Genomic DNA, 18,581 nt, shown 5'->3' with positions numbered 1-18,581 from the left:
ACCCATTTAATGGTTGGTGTTCATCCCACCTTCAAAAATACTGTCCTTTAAAGCACAATGTCTCAAAAGATGCCATTCTGCCACATTGACCAAAATAGCAAATGTACAAGATGGTGTTCAAGATGGCGCAGTAGTTCAAGTACCCCATCAGACCAGCAGCTGTGACCCGCAGTTTGCCAGTCAACAAATGCATTAAACAAACAGGATCTTTCCCGTCAAGGACATGTTGGATCACACAAGCACACACACACATAAACCGTGCAGTACAGAAGACCTTCACTTGACCCTACGAGCTGCTGCTCTGTAGTGCTGAAAGTGTGTGCATGTGGGTCTGCCGTGCAGAGAAGGAATTAGATTAAATGTGTATGCGAGGCAGAGAGAATCACTGTTTTAAAGGGTTAGTTCACCCAAAAATGAAAATTCTGTCATTAATTACTCACCCGCAAGACCTTCGTTCATCTTCGGATCAAAAATTAAGAGATTTTTTAAAATATCCATTGCTATTGCCAGCAAGATAATTAACACTTTCAGATGCCCAGAAAGCTACTAAAGACATATTCACAACAGTTCATGTGACTACAGTGGTTCAACCTTAATGTTATGAAGTGATGAGAATACTTTTTGTGCGCCAAATAAAATTAAATAACGACTTTACTCAACAATATCTAGTGATGACCGATTCCAAAACACTGCTTCATGAAGCTTCAAAGCTTTACGAATCCTTTGTTTCGAATCGGTGATTCAGAGCGTGCGTGTCGTTGTATCTCGTATCCTCATTGCTTCATAACATTAAGGTTGAATCACTGTAGTCACATGAACTGTTTTAAATATGTCTTTAGTAGCTTTCTGGGCATCTGAAAGTGTTATTGATCTTGCTGGCAATGTAGGCCTCACTGAGCCATTGGATTTTATCAAAAATATCTTAATTTGTTTTCCAAAGATGAATGAAGGTCTTGCGGGTGTGGAACGACATGAGGGTGAGTAATTAATGACAGAATTTACATTTTGGGGTGAACTAACCCTTTAATGCTTTAAAGTTAAACGCCAGACTTGTGTGTAAACTTCTGTGACTAGAGAGGGTGACAACTGTGTTTGACTTGCATGATAGGCCAGTTAATTGGTCTATATTTGATCTTTTAAAAATATATCACATCTGATTTTTGATCAAATAAACAGCTTTGGCAAGCATAAGAAACTTATTTTACAGTAGTAAGAAACTTTTACTACAGTCCCTAAACTTTTAAATAGTAGTGTATGTGGAAAAAGTAAGTACATCCCATAAAAGTTTTGTACTTTTTCAACATATTTTGGGCATGTTGAGTTCTTCCTGAAGCATCTTGTGTTCAGCTATTGAGATGGCCCAGCCAGAACAGACTGTTCTGAAACCTCCTCTATTTCATTTATTTTACTTTAAGCGAAGAGAACATTTCAATAGCTTGGAAAAGATTAATATATTTCAACAATTGTCCTTCTGAGGAGCTTTTCTATGAACATTACAAAATGTACAGTCCAAGTAGAGCTTGTAAATTATATTGCTTTTAATATTTTAACATTAGCAAAATGCCTATATAATATATAATGTCATATGTCGAAGAAAAAAAGTATATTTTTTCATGGGGTATACTTATTTTTTATAGCATTGTACGTTTTATGCATTCGTAACGGCTGATGTGATGTGTATATGCTCAAATGAATTGGTGCGCTTAAGGCTGAGATGATGCCAGGTGAGCAGGACACACATGTACACATATGCAAACCCACAGGTCTGATAAAGGCACAGTACCTGAGTTAATATCACAGAAGCACCAGAGAGACACCCAACTGCCTGGCAGGCTCCTGTCTGAGCCACCCAACCATTCAGCACGTTCAAACAACGTTTAAACAACAGCCAGTGAACCGTTCAGCCTGTACACGGCATGAAAAATCAACCCCCGAGAGCAGGGATCCAACCAGCCATTTAAGTTCAAAACAGGCTTGAAACCGCTTGGCATACAGTGACGATCAATTAGCCACATTTAGATACACCATCACACACAGCTTTTTCAGACTTTCATAGACAGTATATATTTACAAATGGCGACAGTGTAGACATACTTCTGACAGAGCTGGTTGAAAAGGATCTTGGGGGAGACAGGCCCTTTCCCAGGCTCCTTCATGCTTTGGAGAAACATAAACATGGCAGAGGTGAGGGGTTCTGGGCTGGGCAACGTCACAGTTAGTGGCCCCTACAAGAAAGCATAATACTCATATCACATCTACCATTCAAACGGTGAGTTTTATTGCATATTTAAAAGATTTAGAGATTAAGAGAGAAACTGTTCTAGTTCAGTCCAGTTTAGTTGGAACATACCAAGTTAGCCTCAGCAGAGGGAGAGATCTTCATCTTATGGCCTTTTTCCTTGACGTCTTGAATCAAGTCATTCAGCATGTGAGTCTGGGAGAGATTCTAAAACAAAACAAACAATGGAAAAAAGGAAAATTATCACACACTCCTATTTTAGAATTTCTCTGTGTTTTCAATTTTCCCCAAAGATGTGTTTCAGAAAACAAGATCACATGGAGGTTTCCAACTCGGCTGCAATGACCAAACAATAATATCAGGGCTGCAATGCTGAATATTTTGATAAATCAATATGATTTTAAGCTATTAACCAATACCATTTTTTAAACAAATTAATAGCAGGCATGCATTAAATTGATCAAAAGTCACTAAAGACTTTCACATTGTTACAAGATTTCTATTTCAAATAAATTACTTTATATTCATCGAAGAGTCCTTTAAAAATATATATATATATATATATATATATATATATATATATATATATATATATATATATATATATATATATATATATATATATATATATATATATATATATATATATATACACAGTGAAGTTTCTGCTTTTAGCCACAGTGAAGTTTCTAATGTGAACTGTTTGACAAGAAAAAATCTGAAGTGTCATTCAATATACTGACTCCTTGTCCCTCTGAAACGAGCAAGCATAAATTGTTTGCTCAAGGCCACAAGGGTGAAGGGGCCGTGTTTACAACTCTTCCAGATAATGCATTTGAATTGATTTTTGTTTACAGCCAAGATTAGAAACCAACTGGCTTAAACCATGCAAAACACACAGAACTGACACAAACAAAAGTTAAAAGTGAGTAATGCGAGTTCTCGGACATGACTTTACCTGCATCACAGCATTGAAGAAGCAGGTGTTACCCAGGTTGTTGATACCCTTGACCGGAATAAGTGTGCTATTCACTGGACTCTTCCCTCTCTGAGTGTCCACATACTCAGTGGGTTCCTCTCTGAGCTTGATAATTTTTGAGGTTGTTCCTAAAAGACGAGAGAAATTACAAGTTGACAGATCTCTAGTTAACACACTAATTAGTAAAGTAGGTTTTCTACATTCAAAAATGTTCTGCCGCACGTAAAAAAGGCAGAAAACTCGACTTAATCCTTAAGTCAATTTATTTGAGAGAAATTTTCGGTTATGTGAAGATCTAGGTTACATTTCTCAAAAGAACCATTGGCATCAATAGTCTCTAGATCAACTTAGCTCACAATGCTTTTGTGAAACGCAGCCCTGGACTGGGCCATGTCCCAGTGAGCGCTTGATTTTCTGTAGCAGAAATGGGTTAACATTCTGGGTAGCAGCTGGGAGAGGCTGCAGATGACAGCTGGATAAAACTACGCTGGTTAGGGAGCAGGGAACAAGCCCAGCTGCTCCCCGCTACTGCCACAACTCTGCGGGAGCTTCTTGGCCCAGGCGGCTAAACACAAGGCCCGCAGAGAGAGAAAGAGGGAGTTTTTCTACACAAAAACAGCTAAACTCCAGAGAAATGACGGGTGCACTGCCCTAAACACTCAGGAGACATGAAAGCAACCTGCATGATAATTCAGAGCGAGCAGTCGGTCCCGTAAATAGCTCTCAGTCCTTCAGAAGAGAGGCTGATGGTGCAACAATAAGGATACATACAATGAGGCAATTTATTTGAACAATTATTTCTAAAATGGCTACTTCTTTGTACTAACATTTATTCTACTATGACAAAAAAAAAAAAAAAAAAATTCTAAAAAGTTATAGTGGAAATAATAGTGTGTTCTAAGGCCTATTATATTTAAAAGACACTGACTATTATACACAATTCAGTTACAAGAAGGTCATAAAAATTATTAAATTACAGAGCATTAATTATTTACTTTGTTCTGAATTGTGTACAATCTTTCATCATCTAATAAATATATAGTTTGTATTATATAAAGTGTATTTAAAAACTAAAAAAAAAAAAAAAATTATATCACAATGTTATTTAAAAGAAGTCTCAGTTTTGTGAATCTGGTAAGTAAATAGTGGATATCCTTAATGACCTGCAAAATATATAGTAAAAAAGCCATGAAACAATGAACTTTCAGAATACAATATTATGTTTGGGCAGAGTAAGGAAAATAAAAGTACTTAAATTCAAAATATAATATTATGTATGAAAATCTGTCAACTACATCCATTTAACTTTTTATTTGCTAGCTTAAAGCTAGATCATTGGTAGCAAGGACAGAAATCTCCAAGATGGACCTTTGTAAAATAGGGTTGATTCATATTTGACTCCCATTTTTCATTTATGTAGATTATGAAGTACAACCCTTAAATTAGCCTTTATGAGACAACATTATCTTTTACATGCATTGACCAATTATATGTTCCACTGGATAAAACCAGTTGCTCAGTGGATTGTAGAGTGGACTACACATACACAACAGAAATTTTCTGGCAATGTTTGCATCAAAGATACAACTAAATTGCATTTGGGAAAAAATGCTGTTTATTTTGGTTTTGTTCCCCACTCTTTTAAGAGTTTTGATTTGGTGGATTAATTGTCAATATAGGGTGTTGGCCTTTTGCAACAAGACAACGGACAAGCCATAACAAAAAACTGAATCCATGAACAGCCCCGGACCCATCTTTTTTATTTTTATCCTCACTGGCACCATTTGTAAAGGAGAACACAAGTGTTCTGTCAAATTAAGCATTAATGAACAACAGCAAGCACCCAAGGCACTGAGAATGAAAGAGAAAATCAGCATGGTGCTGCTTGCCACTACTACATATTAATATTTACAATCTTTTGCACTGTTATTTATGCAAAAGCAGGGCCAATTAAGGAAAATAAAAGTACTTATATTCAAAATTAGTTATACATTTATCAAATTAAAATATATTTAATATTAATGCCAAAATGGGTATCAGGATTTCAAACAGACTGAAAATTCAGACAAATTTAAATATCACTCAGTAAGTTCCAGCTAGTTTGGGACCAAATGTTGTTTTGTAGTTATTAATAAAATAATATTTGCCATAAATTATTTTCTTTCTTTGTTCTAATGCTGTAAAAAATGTAATGAGACACAAGTGCATCATATTCATGTAATGTGCCCGAAATAACTTCAAAATGACCTGAAGTAATTCATATCATATAGATGAGTGCAGGTTTTGTACATATCTACAGCTTGTTCTTCCCTCAAGTGGAATAATATGCCTTACTCTTGTGTCCCAATTGGTTTATTCTTGCATGAATGATTTCTGTTAAGAAAAGTGGATAAAATTAGCAGTTTATGTTTACATCCCTTAGTGTGCATCAATTTCCCCAACCTCTTCAGTACTAACACCTTTTAGGAAAAATTCAGAAAGAGGACAACACTCACTGACACGCTGTGAACAACAGGGAATATGTTGTGTTGGAGGTCATCTTTTGGACAAACTACACAAAACCAAAGCACTTATAAATGTTACTTTGCATTCTCGTATCCCCATGAGATTCGACACTATTACAAGAAAAGACACTTTTTATGTACAATTACTGACATGTCGGGCTGTTGAAAGGCTGTGCAGATGGTGCCGAGGTTAACTCAAGACTTGTCTTTGACGAATCTCTGCTTGGACAATACCAGGGGTCTTCATACAGCTAAAACATAGATGACTTTAAAAACTCAAAGGCTGCAGTATATGCTATTAACCCTTCAAATTCGGCCAAGCATATGATGGGGTGGAAAAGGTAATTTCTGACAACAGAAGGGCAACTATATCTCTTGCGTTATGTTTCAGGTTCAGCTAACATTGCTGCGTCATCTTGTTTAGTCCCCTGTCCTGAATCCATATTGTCACACTGCCACATCTGAGGGAAAGCCCAAGGACAAACCATGTTCTCCAATTCAGGAAGTAAATTGGTTTTCCTTTGTGCAAAAATGCTCTCCAGAGCTGCCCCAAATGTTATGCAGATCCACACACACTTATTGTACAAACTGGCCCAGTATTAAGCTCCGTTCAGGAAAAATCCATTAAAATCTGAAGTGGGCAGCTTCTGTGCCCCCATGATTTTCTCACAGGGGTTAATCAGGCATCAAAACAATAGACTGGAGTGCTGCTATTCCTAAGTGGGGCCAAAAGCATCTGGAGCGCTACATGAAAACATCTGGAAGTTTTTCTGTGTCCATACAGCCATTCGTGAGGGAGCCCATATGTCCATGAACACTGTGGTGCAAACAAGTGTAGACAATGGGGATACACAGCTCATACAATGAGCAAACAGGAGAACGAGTGAGCGTAATGGGAAAAAAAAAAAAAAGGTACGTTTTGCATTTTGTCAATCCCATTTTTTTTAATGGATCAGGAGAATAAAAAGTGCAATGTGGGAATGTCTATGGAGTTACATCACATCTGGGCCCACTGATCAAGGTAAACAATGTTCAGAGAGCCATCTGCTAGCATGGCAGCGAAGGAGATACATAGAGGGGACTTGGGGGGGGGGGAGGACAGTGCCCTGAACAAGCATATGGAAAAACAGATTTTTCCTCTCCCTGCAGCAGTTAGCGAAGGCAAATGTCAGCATGCACCATGGCCACGCTTGACTGTCCTGCACTCGGCACCACCACCTGGTTCTCCTTGCTCAGCCACCGAATATGGGCAGGAGTGACACTGTGGAGCATGTCCCCGGGGCAGCCTAAACGATCAGCAATCCACTCCACTCCTCCCCACCCAGCTCTCTCCAAAACACACAAGCGCCAAAGTGAACTGGATGTGATTTCCTGATAACTGTTAAAAGAAGATCTTCCCTAAGAGCTTTGAGGCAAAACAAGAACTGTGAAACCCTTTAATTACTCACCCTCATGTCATTCTAAATATGCATGACTTTCTTTCTTCTGTGAAACACAAAAAAGGTATTAAGAATGTCTAAGCTGTTCTATTCTATACAATGAAAGCAAACAGGTCCCTGGTGCCATTCACTATATTATATTATATTATATTATATTATATTATATTATATTATATTATATTATATTATATTATATTATATTATATTATATTATATTATATTATATTATATTATATTATATTATATTATATTATATTATATTATATTATATTATATTATATTTATTATATTATGTCCAAAAGTTTAGAACTACTAAGATTTTTAATGTTTTTAAAAGAAGTTTCATCTGCTCACCAAGGCTACATTTATTTAATTAAAAATACAGTAAAAATTATTACAATTTAAAATAACTTTGTACTATTTAAATATATTTGACAAATTAATTTATTCCTGTGATGCTGAATTTTCAGCATCGTTACTCCAGTCTTCAGTGTCACATGATCCTTCAGAAATCATTCTAATATGCTGATTTGCTGCTCAAACATTTATGATTATTTTCAATGTTGAAAACAGTTGTGTACACTTTTTTTTTCAGGATTCCTTGATGAATTTATCTGAAATACAAAGCTTCTGTAGCATTATACACTACCGTTCAAAAGTTTGGGGTCAGTAAGAATTTTTATTTTTATTTTTTTGAAAAGAAATTAAAGAAATGAATACTTTTATTCAGCAAGGATCCATTAAATCAATCAAAAGTGGCAGTAAAGACATTTATGTTACAAAAGATTAGATTTCAGATAAACACTGTTCTTTTGAACTTTCTATTCATCAAATAATCCTGAAAAAAAATATTGTACACAAATATTTTGTACAATTGTACACATTAAATGTTTCTTGAGCAGCAGATCAGCATATTAGAATGATTTCTGAAGGATCATGTGACACTGAAGACTGGAGTAATGATGCTGAAAATTCAGCTTTGCATCACAGGAATAAATTACTTTGTGAAATATATTCAAATAGAAAACAGTTATTTTAAATTGTAATAATATTTCACAATATTACTGTTTTTACTGTATTTTTAATTAAATAAATCTAGCCTTGGTGAGCAGACGAAACTTCTTTTAAAAACATTAAAAATCTTAGTGGTTCCAAACTTTTGGATTGGACTGTACTGTATATATATATATATATATATATATATATATATATATATATATAAAAAATATGAAATACCGGTAAATGTTTTTCTCCAAAACACGTAGGCCACAATTATTGGTACCCTTTTATTCATATTTTATTATTATGCCAAGATAACAACTCTGAGTCTTCACCTATAATGCCTGATGAGTTTGGAGAACACCTGACAAGAGATCGAGATCATTCCTTCATGCAGAATCTCTCCAGATCCTTCAGATTCCCAGCTCCATGTTGGTGCTTCTTCTCTTCAGTTCACTCCACTCATTTTCTTTAGGCTTCAGGTCAGGGGACTGGGATGGCCATGGCAGAAACTTAATTTTGTGCTCAGTGATACATTTTTGTGTTGGTTTTGATGTTTGTTTTGGATCCTGATGGAAAATCCAACCACGGACCATTATTGGATTTCTAGCAGAAGCGGTCAGGTCTTGATTTTTTATCTGTTGGTATTTGATAGAATCCATGATACCATGTATCTGAACAAGATGTCCAGGACCTCCAGCAGAAAAATAGGCCCACAACATTAACGATCCAGCAGTATGTTTAACCGTGGGCATGGGGTACTTTTTATCCATGTGTGCACCAAACCCATCTGGTGGGTTTCCTGCCAAAAAGCTCTTTTTTAGTTTCATCTGTCCATACAAGCCGGTCCCATTTGAAGTTCCAGTCTTGTCTGACAACTGAATATGCTGGAGATTGTTTCTGGATGAGAGCAGAGGATTTTTCTTGAAACCCTCCCGAACAACTTGTGTGGATGTATATGCTGTTTGATCATTTTTGTAGGCTTTCTGAGACTTAAGACTCAACTTATCTCTGCAATTCTCCAACTGTGATCCTTGGAGAGTCTTTGTCCACTCAAACTTTCCTCCTCACCATGCATTAGGACGATTTAGACACACGTCCTCTTCCAGGCAGATTTGTAACATCTTTAGTTGATTGGAACTTCTCAATTATTGCCCTTATAGTGGAAATGGGGATTTTCAATGCTTTAGCTATTTTCTTACAGACATTTTGTGAAGCTCAACAATCTTTTGCTGCACATCAGAACTATATTCTTTGGTTATACTCATTGTGATGAATGATTAAAGGAATTTGGCCTTTGTGTTTCCTCATGTTTATACTCCTGTGGAACAGGAAGTCATGGCTGGACAATTTCATGTTCATGATCACCCTAGTGTGCTAAAAAAAAAAAAAAAAAAGAAGTAAATATAAATGGTAATATACTTCAGAGATATTTTACTTATAAAAAAAATCTAGGGGTGCCAATAATTGTGGCCAATGTGTTTACGAGAAAAACATTTATTTCATAATGTGATTTTCAATTTTCGACTTTCAATTATTTTCCTTCAATGAAAGGTTAGATTTTTGCTAATTTTATGAATTAAAGATCAAAAGGAAAAACAATGCAGATTTTTTTTTATAGTCATCTTTGATCATATTTACCAAGGGTGCCAATAATTCGGACCACCACTGTATGTATGTATGTATGTATGTATGTATGTATGTATGTATGTATGTATGTATGTATGTATGTATGTATGTATGTATGTATGTATGTATGTATGTATGTATGTATAATATATATAATATATATATATATATATATATATATAATATATTATATATATATAATATATTATATATATATAATATATTATATATATATAATATATTATATATATATATATATATATATATATATATATATATATATATATATATATATATATATATATATATATATATATATATATATATATATATATATATATATATATATATATATATATATATATATTATATATATATATAATATATTATATATATATAATATATTATATATATATAATATATTATATATATATAATATATTATATATATATATATATATATATATATATATATATATATATATATATATATATATATATATATATTATTATATAATATATATATATAATATATTATATATATATATATATATATATATATATATATATATATATATACACACACATAAAAGATGTATAAAACACTGGTAGGCATCAATATTAACATTTTAGCAGTTCTATTTTAGAATTTAGCATATTTTAGCAATTTGCAGTTTAATTTTAAGTTTTGGTACTTTTGTCATTTTTATTACTTTTTGTTTGTTATTTTCATACTTCAACATAAACATTAATGAACACAATTTTTAATAGTTTTAGTTAACAACAACAGCAACAACAACACTGCTTTCTGGCCCATAGCTGATAGTAGAATTCTATATTATTGTTTAAAATTAAAATAAAACACTAAAAACTAAACTCAATCATTGTTAAATGCTACAAGGGAATTTAGGCATTATAACATTATGTTTTGCATAATAAATAATGGATATTTATTTCGAGATTTTCTGAAGATTATATTGAACAGTGCTATTAAATTCTTAGTTTTAAAGATTGAGTGTTAGATGACAGAAAAAAAAAGGTAATCTAAATATAAAAATAGGGGAAATGAACATGAACACATAAATATCTAATATCACTTAAAAAAAAGTATCTTATATTGCCAAATACTCTTGATGTGTACATCCCTAGGAAAAAAGCTGCTTGGACATTCTGTTAAATATCTCTTTTTGTGTTTCGTGGAAGAAAGATAGTCATACATGTTTGGAATGACAAGAGGATGGAATGACATTTTCAGTTCAGGTGAACTATTTACACTTGGGCCTAGACAAAAAAATATCACACAAGAGAAGTAATTATATCCATTTTTATACACTCCAAATTTTTTTTTTACATGACTCCAAACTAGCATTACTAGTCATTTGTACTTGAAAAAGCACTGAAACAAAAGTGTCACAAAAGTAACAAGTGTTTGTAGCATTGCAGCAGAGAACTTTACGAGAAGAGTCAAGCACAGATTTATAGAAGTTAATGCACTGAACATGTACACTATTCAAAATCTTCCCTTGTTTCTCACAAAGTGAAGGACAGCTCTCCTCAGGCTGAAGACAGCAAGCAGTCATGAGGAAGGCCGAGCAACACCAAATGTCTTATTAATTTGTTAATTTGTAGTGGCCATGGGGCATGAAAACCGTGCTTCATTGCCATCTGAGGCCAAGGGTATCCAACGTCTTGATTCCTTTGCGCACACACACACACACACACACAAATGTGCTTTTCACATTGGCCCTGGAATGACCTAAATAGAAAAGCTTTCTCCCACCCGAGGCTAACCATCCTCAGTAATCAACAAGACCTAGCAGAAAAATCCTCAACATCGACATATTAAACGTAAAACAATGTTTAAAAACCACACAAGTGTATATATCAAATATAGGCTAATGGGTTCCAATGAACATTTGAGATTCGAAAATGAAGTGAACTGCTAAAGAAAAATAATAGTGTGGTGCAGGGATGACGTCAGAACCTGGAAGACTAATTCACTAGTGGTTCCTTCAAGATTTTCCTTTGGGGTTTATAATGGAGTATTTCAATTTATGAGTAAAATAAAGCTTGTTGTAAATATAAATTTGACAATAGTTTGATGCTTTGTTCTACAATGTAAACTGCACACACTCACACATCTTATCTGGTTACTTATTAGAAACATAAGTTTTCAAATATAACCATAACTGCTTCAGCATTCAAGTTTTCTGGGTGTAATTACACAGTTTTCCACCCAAGAACAGTTGTTATTGATCCATCTGCCATTTTCGCTATTGTCCTTGCTCGCTTGCTTTACAATAGCCTACATGCAGAACGTCTGATGATTCGGCTGTGCAGCTCCACGATGTTAATACTGCCTAGATCTAGGCTGGCATATGCAAAAGTTGGGAGCTTACATATAATATAATGATCCCGACTGTTGCATCACAGTCGGGGTTATGTTGAGATTCGCCTGTTTTTCTGTGGTCTTTTGCACAAATGAGATTTGCTGAAGGAGTAGGAAACAATTGTGTTTGAGACTCACGGTATGTCATTACCATGTACAGAACTCCTATTATTCAACTATCCCAAGGAAAATTCAATTGTAAATTCTATGGCACCTTTAAAAGGAACCACTGGCGAATTAAGACTTCCGGGTTCTGATGTCATCCCTGCACCAACCTTATTTAGGATGCATTTAGTAGATTTGGAAGTAGAAATGCACTGGTATTAAAATTATGGCTTATAATAAACAAGTTGATTACAATAAATAAGCTGATAATTATCTTACAAACATTTTTTTTTTTACATTTGAAAATAGTTAAATGCTACAAGTGAATTTAGAGATCACAACATTATAATGTACAGTATGAAAAATGTATATTAAGTGTGAGACTTGTTAAGGCTAACATTTAACGGTGTTGTAATATTATTAGTGTTTTAAAAAAAATACTTTAAGTGATTAAGACACTGCAAAAGTAATCTAAATGTAAAAATACGGGAAACAAAAATACACAATTAAATATTAAATAATGACAGATAATTAAAAAAAAAAACTTTAATATCAGCCAATAACCAATATGGTACTGATATATATTGTGTATCCCTACTACGACCATAATGGACTACAAAAGAGACCTTGAGTACAAGTTCTCTATGCTAATTTTAATATTATCAACTCAGTCAGGAGTATCATGCAATTATTGTTTACAACCATTTAAAAAAAATATATATATAATAAAACCCTGAAAAGTAAAACAAAACCAGTTTGGACACTCACCTCATGAAATATGAAATGAGACCGAAAAATCAATATGAGAAAATAAAGATTCAACTGCTGCATGTGCCAGCTTGTGATGCGTATTGAAGCAAAAACATTTTAATTTCCTCAAACAAAGCCTTCCCAGCTGTGTTTCAAGCACAAGCCCGGCTCTCTGAGGTCAAGTCTCTTTCTACCAAGACTCTGGTACTTGAGCTGAAGGCCTTTTTGGTGAGAGAGCGCAGTTAATAGATTTTCTTTCTTCTCCCTGCTGTTGTTGTGGAAAACTATTATGGATTCTGGAAAATTCTTGCTGGGGCTCTTTTGTGCCATGAGTCTATGAGAAAAAGCGGACACAACAGCACGCTCTGTCTAAAAACCCTGGCCTTCAAATATTGCAGAAATGCAATTTCACCAGCTCCACTATGCCAGCGCCAGTCCATTTCACAGTCACAATGGTCGCCCGTTTCTTCCTCATTTAGTCAGGCCGCCTGGAACAATGAGCACGGAAGAATGGCAACAGGTAATTTAAAGAGCTGGGTAAGAAGGATGTGGGCAGGAGGTGGCCTAACTCTGGCCCAACACCACAGACCACCACCAGCTACCTTCTGGCCCTCACCAGACAAAAAAAAACAAAAAAACAAGTGGCCGACTGTTTACCCTTTTCTGTCTTCAGATTTTTGTCTCTGAGACTTTATCACGCTTGGTTGGAAAGAGATTATAAAAAAAATATCATCTGACAATCACCAAGACGTTTGAGTTATGTCAAGGCCATAGTGTAAAGATATATCCAGAGTCTGTCTGGATTGGAATGATTTTCCACTATAAGAAAGAATAAAAGTTTGTTCCCAAGCTTAGTTGTAAAATGATCAAAACAGAGTTTTGTGTTTATATGTTTGGAATAAATACAGCCATTTCATAAGCAAAAAAAAACCCTTCACAACATCCGCCGCCTTTCAACAGCTGAGGATGCTCTATAAAGGAAACAAGAAACAAGAAAACGAGACCGTCTCCCAGAAGCTTGGAGTGAGCAAAGGGGAATCATGGGAGATGTGGCCAGGCAGGGGGAGGAGCAGAGCTCAGGATCCCATCTCCACACAGCTGCAGCCGTTCTTCAGGGAATCCGACCGGGGAGCACCACTCAAGCGCCTAATGCCATTAATGAGCGCAGCCATGCGGCAGTAACGGAATTGGAGCGCAGCTTCTCTAGCAAGAGCCTGGCTGCCCCTGGAGTGGCGGGAGACCAGTTAGCCTGGGCTTAACTGAACTTAACTTTGATACACCAGAGCATGAGGGCATGGACAGGAACAGAAACTGATTCAATGACAGTTAAGCATCATGCAAGGATAAGGTGGTAGCATATTTCACTGCTATGTGAAATTTTATACACTAGCTTTTGCTGATCACTGAAAAGAGAAATGAGAATTTTAACAGTTATTGTGCATCGGTATTTACCGTCTAATCTTACATACCAGAGAAAACAAGCTGTCTTTCATGGCACATAGTTGAAACTTGAATAATAAAAAAAAATGACAACTGTGACGGAATGTATTTAAAGTTGTTTCTTCGTAATAATGAAGAAACACAACTACTGATCACACTCTGTTATGCTGGTCCTCATCATTTCAGCCAGGCTTTACAAGATTAATGCCTTACATAGGTAAATCTAATTAAACTTGCAAGAACATGTCCAGGACTCCAGATCTTATTTTTACTGAAAAATCACTAAATTAAAAAAAAATTAAAAAAAAAACATCACAGGAAAAAATATTTTGCCTGAAGAAAATGAAACCTACAGACATATTTAACCATTTAAAAGTTGGGTTGATAAGATATTTTTAAAGAAGTCTCTTATGCTCACTAAGGCTGCATTTATTTGGTTAAAAATACAGTAAAAACAGCAATATTGTGAAATCTTATTCAAAAGAAATAACCGGTTTTCTATTTTTTTATATATTTTAAAAGGAAATTTATTCCACTGATGGGAATGCTAAATTTTCAGCAGCCATTATTTCAGGCTTCAGTGTCACATGATCCTTCAGAAATCATTCCAATATGCTCAAGAAACATTTATTATGTTCTTATTATTATCGATGTTTGAAACATTTGTGCGGTTTATTTTTATTTTTTTTATATTCATTGATGTGTAGAAAGTTTTAAAAAATATGACCACTGTACATTGTGACATTGTTTATGACCCTTAAGCACATTGTCATGAAAATGTCACAACGTAAAAGTGGGGTTGACTAAAAATAAGCTTCATTTCCTTTATTAGAAATAGAAATATAATTTCCTTCTTTCCAATTATGGAAAATTATGTTTTTCTTCTGACTTTGAGGTGACCCACATATCTTCTTGACAGACTCATTAAAAAAAATATAATAATTCCAAAAAAGTAAACTTTGTGATGCAGATGATCATGAAGCACATGGACATGACCTTGGAAACAACTTCTCCAAGAAACATCAAGACTAGAAGGTGGAGAACTAATGGTGAACCTAAATAATCAAAGGAGGATTTCTACTATGCTGTGTGGTTATAAATAAGGAACGGAATTTAAAATACTACACTATGCATTCCTAGAAGTTGTGTATACTCTTACTACAAGGACAGTCCCACTCGAGCAACCTGGGGTTAAGCCTCCTGCTCTAGGGCAAAATGGCAAGTTCATAAATCACTCCAACAGACTAAAAACAAAAGTGTAGCAGAGTAACTTCATCATGCATCCAAGGCAGCGATGCTGCTAGAGCTCTAGGTGGAGCCAGGGAGCTGCTGTATGACAGAAATCAGTCAGACAAAATGACATGCAGAAGCTAAACACTGAATCAACAGCATGTGATTCCAGTACCACAAAGTTTAATATATCATCTATAAGAGAGAAATCAATGCTAAAAATGAGGGTGTCAGTGTAGTTTGTCTTTAAAGGGTTAGTTCACCCAAAAATGAAAATTCTGTCATTTATTACTCACCCTCATGCCGTTTCACACCCGTAAGACTTTCGTTAATTCTCAGAAGACAAATTAAGATATTTTAGTTGAAATCCGATAGCTCCGTGAGGCCTCCATAGGGAGCAATGGACATTTCCTCTCTCAAGATCCATAAAGGTACTAAAAACATATTTAAATCAGTTCATGCGAGTACAGTGGTTCAATATTAATATTATAAAGCGACAAGAATATTTTTGGAGCACCAAAAAAACTAAATAACTTATTTAGTGATGGCCGATCACACTAAATAAGTCGTTGTTTAGGTTTTTTTGGCGCTCCAAAAATATTCTTGTCACTTTATAATATTAATATTGATCCACTGTACCCACATGAACTGATTTAAATATGTTTTTAGTACCTTTATGCATCTTGAGAGAGGAATTGTCCATTGCTCCCTATGGAGGCCTCACGGAGCCATCGGATTTCAACTAAAATATCTTAATTTGTGTTCTGAAGATTAACGAAGGTCTTACAGGTGTGAAACGGCATGAGGGTAAGTAATAAATAACAGAATTTTCATTTTTGGGTAAACTAACCCTTTAAGCAGTTTTAAGCCTTTACAACAGTTTCTATACAGTACCCTACTGCCAAATGAAGCACTCATTTATTACAATAATTAATACATTTAACTGAACAGCAAATTAATTAATTAATACTATCATAAATATTCTAGATTATAACTGGCCAAAGTTATTGTGAAAACAGAGTTAGCACAACTTTTGCAGGGTTAACCCTGCATTGCTGTGTATATTATGAAATTATTAGAAATTGAAAATATCACAGTTATATATTTTGAGCTTCGTACAGTAACCGAAAAGCTGTGCACTGTATATAAAAATAAAAAAAATTGAGTAAGTGAGCGTAGTCATTATTTGAACAGGTCAGATTGTACTGTATGTATTCAATCATGGTTGCAGACACCACAAATATTCAAATAAGTATGTAAAAGTGTTTAGAAATGTATCTTGTGAAATGTCAGACTATAAATACCTAGGATTAATAAATAAAGAATGAGTAGCGTGAAATTTGAGACAAAATAACTCAGGATTCTATTTACCTGGGGTTTAGAATGACCCAAGGTTAATGCTTTCAAATTTGAAAAGCCTTATATATTGTGAAAAATGCAATACATACAAAACTGAATTCAAGTGAATGTAGCAGAGGGAACTCAAGAAAAACAGCAAATTTTGTGTCTATGAAATATCGCAGTGCTTTCTGAAGACTGTGTATGTCTCCTCATTGTATCTAGAAAACTAAAAACGAATGATCCCCGGACAAAGGTCAGTGACGACAGATGTGCCAACATGGCATTGCTATGCATAGAGAAACAATGAAGAGCTTCTAAAAGAGCTATTTGAAAGAAAACCCAGCTCTTATTTGAGCTCCCAAAAGCTTTAGAAAACAAGGCAATTTTCAGGTTTTAATCTGTAAAGAAGAGTCAGCTTCTATCACAGGCCCCATTTACACTAGTGCATTTTCATTTTAAAACAGCATTTTAAAATGAAAAGGATCCTTGTCTACACTGGCGTTTCCACAGCATTTCAGAAACGATCTCCGTCTACACTACAAGACCGAAAACGCATGTCACATGACAGCTCATACGCACTGGGCATGCATACGCCACCACTTTCAAAAGTCGTTTTGGTCCATTTATACTGAAACACAACACCGGTGTTTTCAAAATAAAATGGGGTCTGCAGTGTTTTCAAAAGTCTCCGTTTTTCGAGGTAGGAAAATGCTGCCGTAGTGTAAAAGACAGGCATAACCATAATGACTGTGACTACTATTAGCAGAAGACAAAATAGCTGTTTTCCAATCATTTTTTCAAGATTAAATCACACTTCTGTTTGTTTTCCTGTGGAATAACTACCTGAGGTGGCTTTTGCTGAGTGCTTCTGCAGGAAGTCCAGAGTCTGAGCCAGGGCTTTCTTATTGCAGTGAGTGGAGAGCTCTTCCTTACATTCAAAGCACCTGTTAAAAGGAGAGAAAAACCATCAACTAATGTCAAAATGCAATCTATTAAGTCTTTGAAAGCTGCATTTATTTGACCAAAAATAGAGTAAAAACAATTATTGTGAAATAGTATTGCATTTAAATGAACCGTTTTGTATTTGAATAAATTTTGTAATTTATTCCTGTGATGTTAAAGCTGAATTTTTAGCAGCCGTTACTCCAGTCTTTAGTATCACATGATTCTTCAGAAATCATTCAATTTGCAAATAACGAATAGAAAGTTTGAAAGAAAAGCATTTTTATATAAAAACAATGTAAATACTAAAATTAAATGCAGCCTTATTTATTTCTTTAAAAAAAAAATATATATATATATATATTACTGATGGATAAATGGTAAAATAATCATGCAATATAGTAATCAATTGACGTTTCCTACCAGGCCTTCCATGTACTGAGGCTGATTGTGATACAGTGTGAGTCAGAGCGATGAGTTTGCTGGTGTTTTGTGGAATGCTGAGTTTCTGCCTGGTTACAGCCCTGGAAGAGAGCAACATTAGCAAGGTTGCCCTAAATATGATGATCTGGTCAAGTTTTGGTTAATCAATTTTT

General features: G+C 34.7%; 1 protein-coding gene across 6 annotated transcripts in view; it reads right to left on the bottom strand.

Annotated features, from left to right (window-relative positions):
• Nucleotides 1-18,581, bottom strand: part of usp45 (ubiquitin specific peptidase 45) — a 40,217-nt gene that overhangs the window by 17,935 nt on the left and 3,701 nt on the right. For 5 of the 6 annotated variants that reach the window (XM_067406098.1, XM_067406081.1, XM_067406090.1 and 2 more), the window contains exons 4-8: nucleotides 18,409-18,509; nucleotides 17,887-17,987; nucleotides 3,198-3,346; nucleotides 2,351-2,446; nucleotides 2,095-2,225 (exon numbers count right to left, since the gene is read on the bottom strand). In XM_067406098.1, the coding sequence (XP_067262199.1) occupies nucleotides 2,095-2,225; nucleotides 2,351-2,446; nucleotides 3,198-3,346; nucleotides 17,887-17,987; nucleotides 18,409-18,509 (578 nt within the window). The remainder of the gene's footprint in view (nucleotides 1-2,094; nucleotides 2,226-2,350; nucleotides 2,447-3,197; nucleotides 3,347-17,886; nucleotides 17,988-18,408; nucleotides 18,510-18,581) is intronic. The other variant, XM_067406065.1, reaches the window with a different exon arrangement.

This window comes from Chanodichthys erythropterus, chromosome 2, assembly GCF_024489055.1.
Source record: "Chanodichthys erythropterus isolate Z2021 chromosome 2, ASM2448905v1, whole genome shotgun sequence".
In the NCBI taxonomy this organism is placed as follows: domain Eukaryota; kingdom Metazoa; phylum Chordata; class Actinopteri; order Cypriniformes; family Xenocyprididae; genus Chanodichthys; species Chanodichthys erythropterus.
This window is presented reverse-complemented; position numbering and strand designations above follow the sequence as displayed.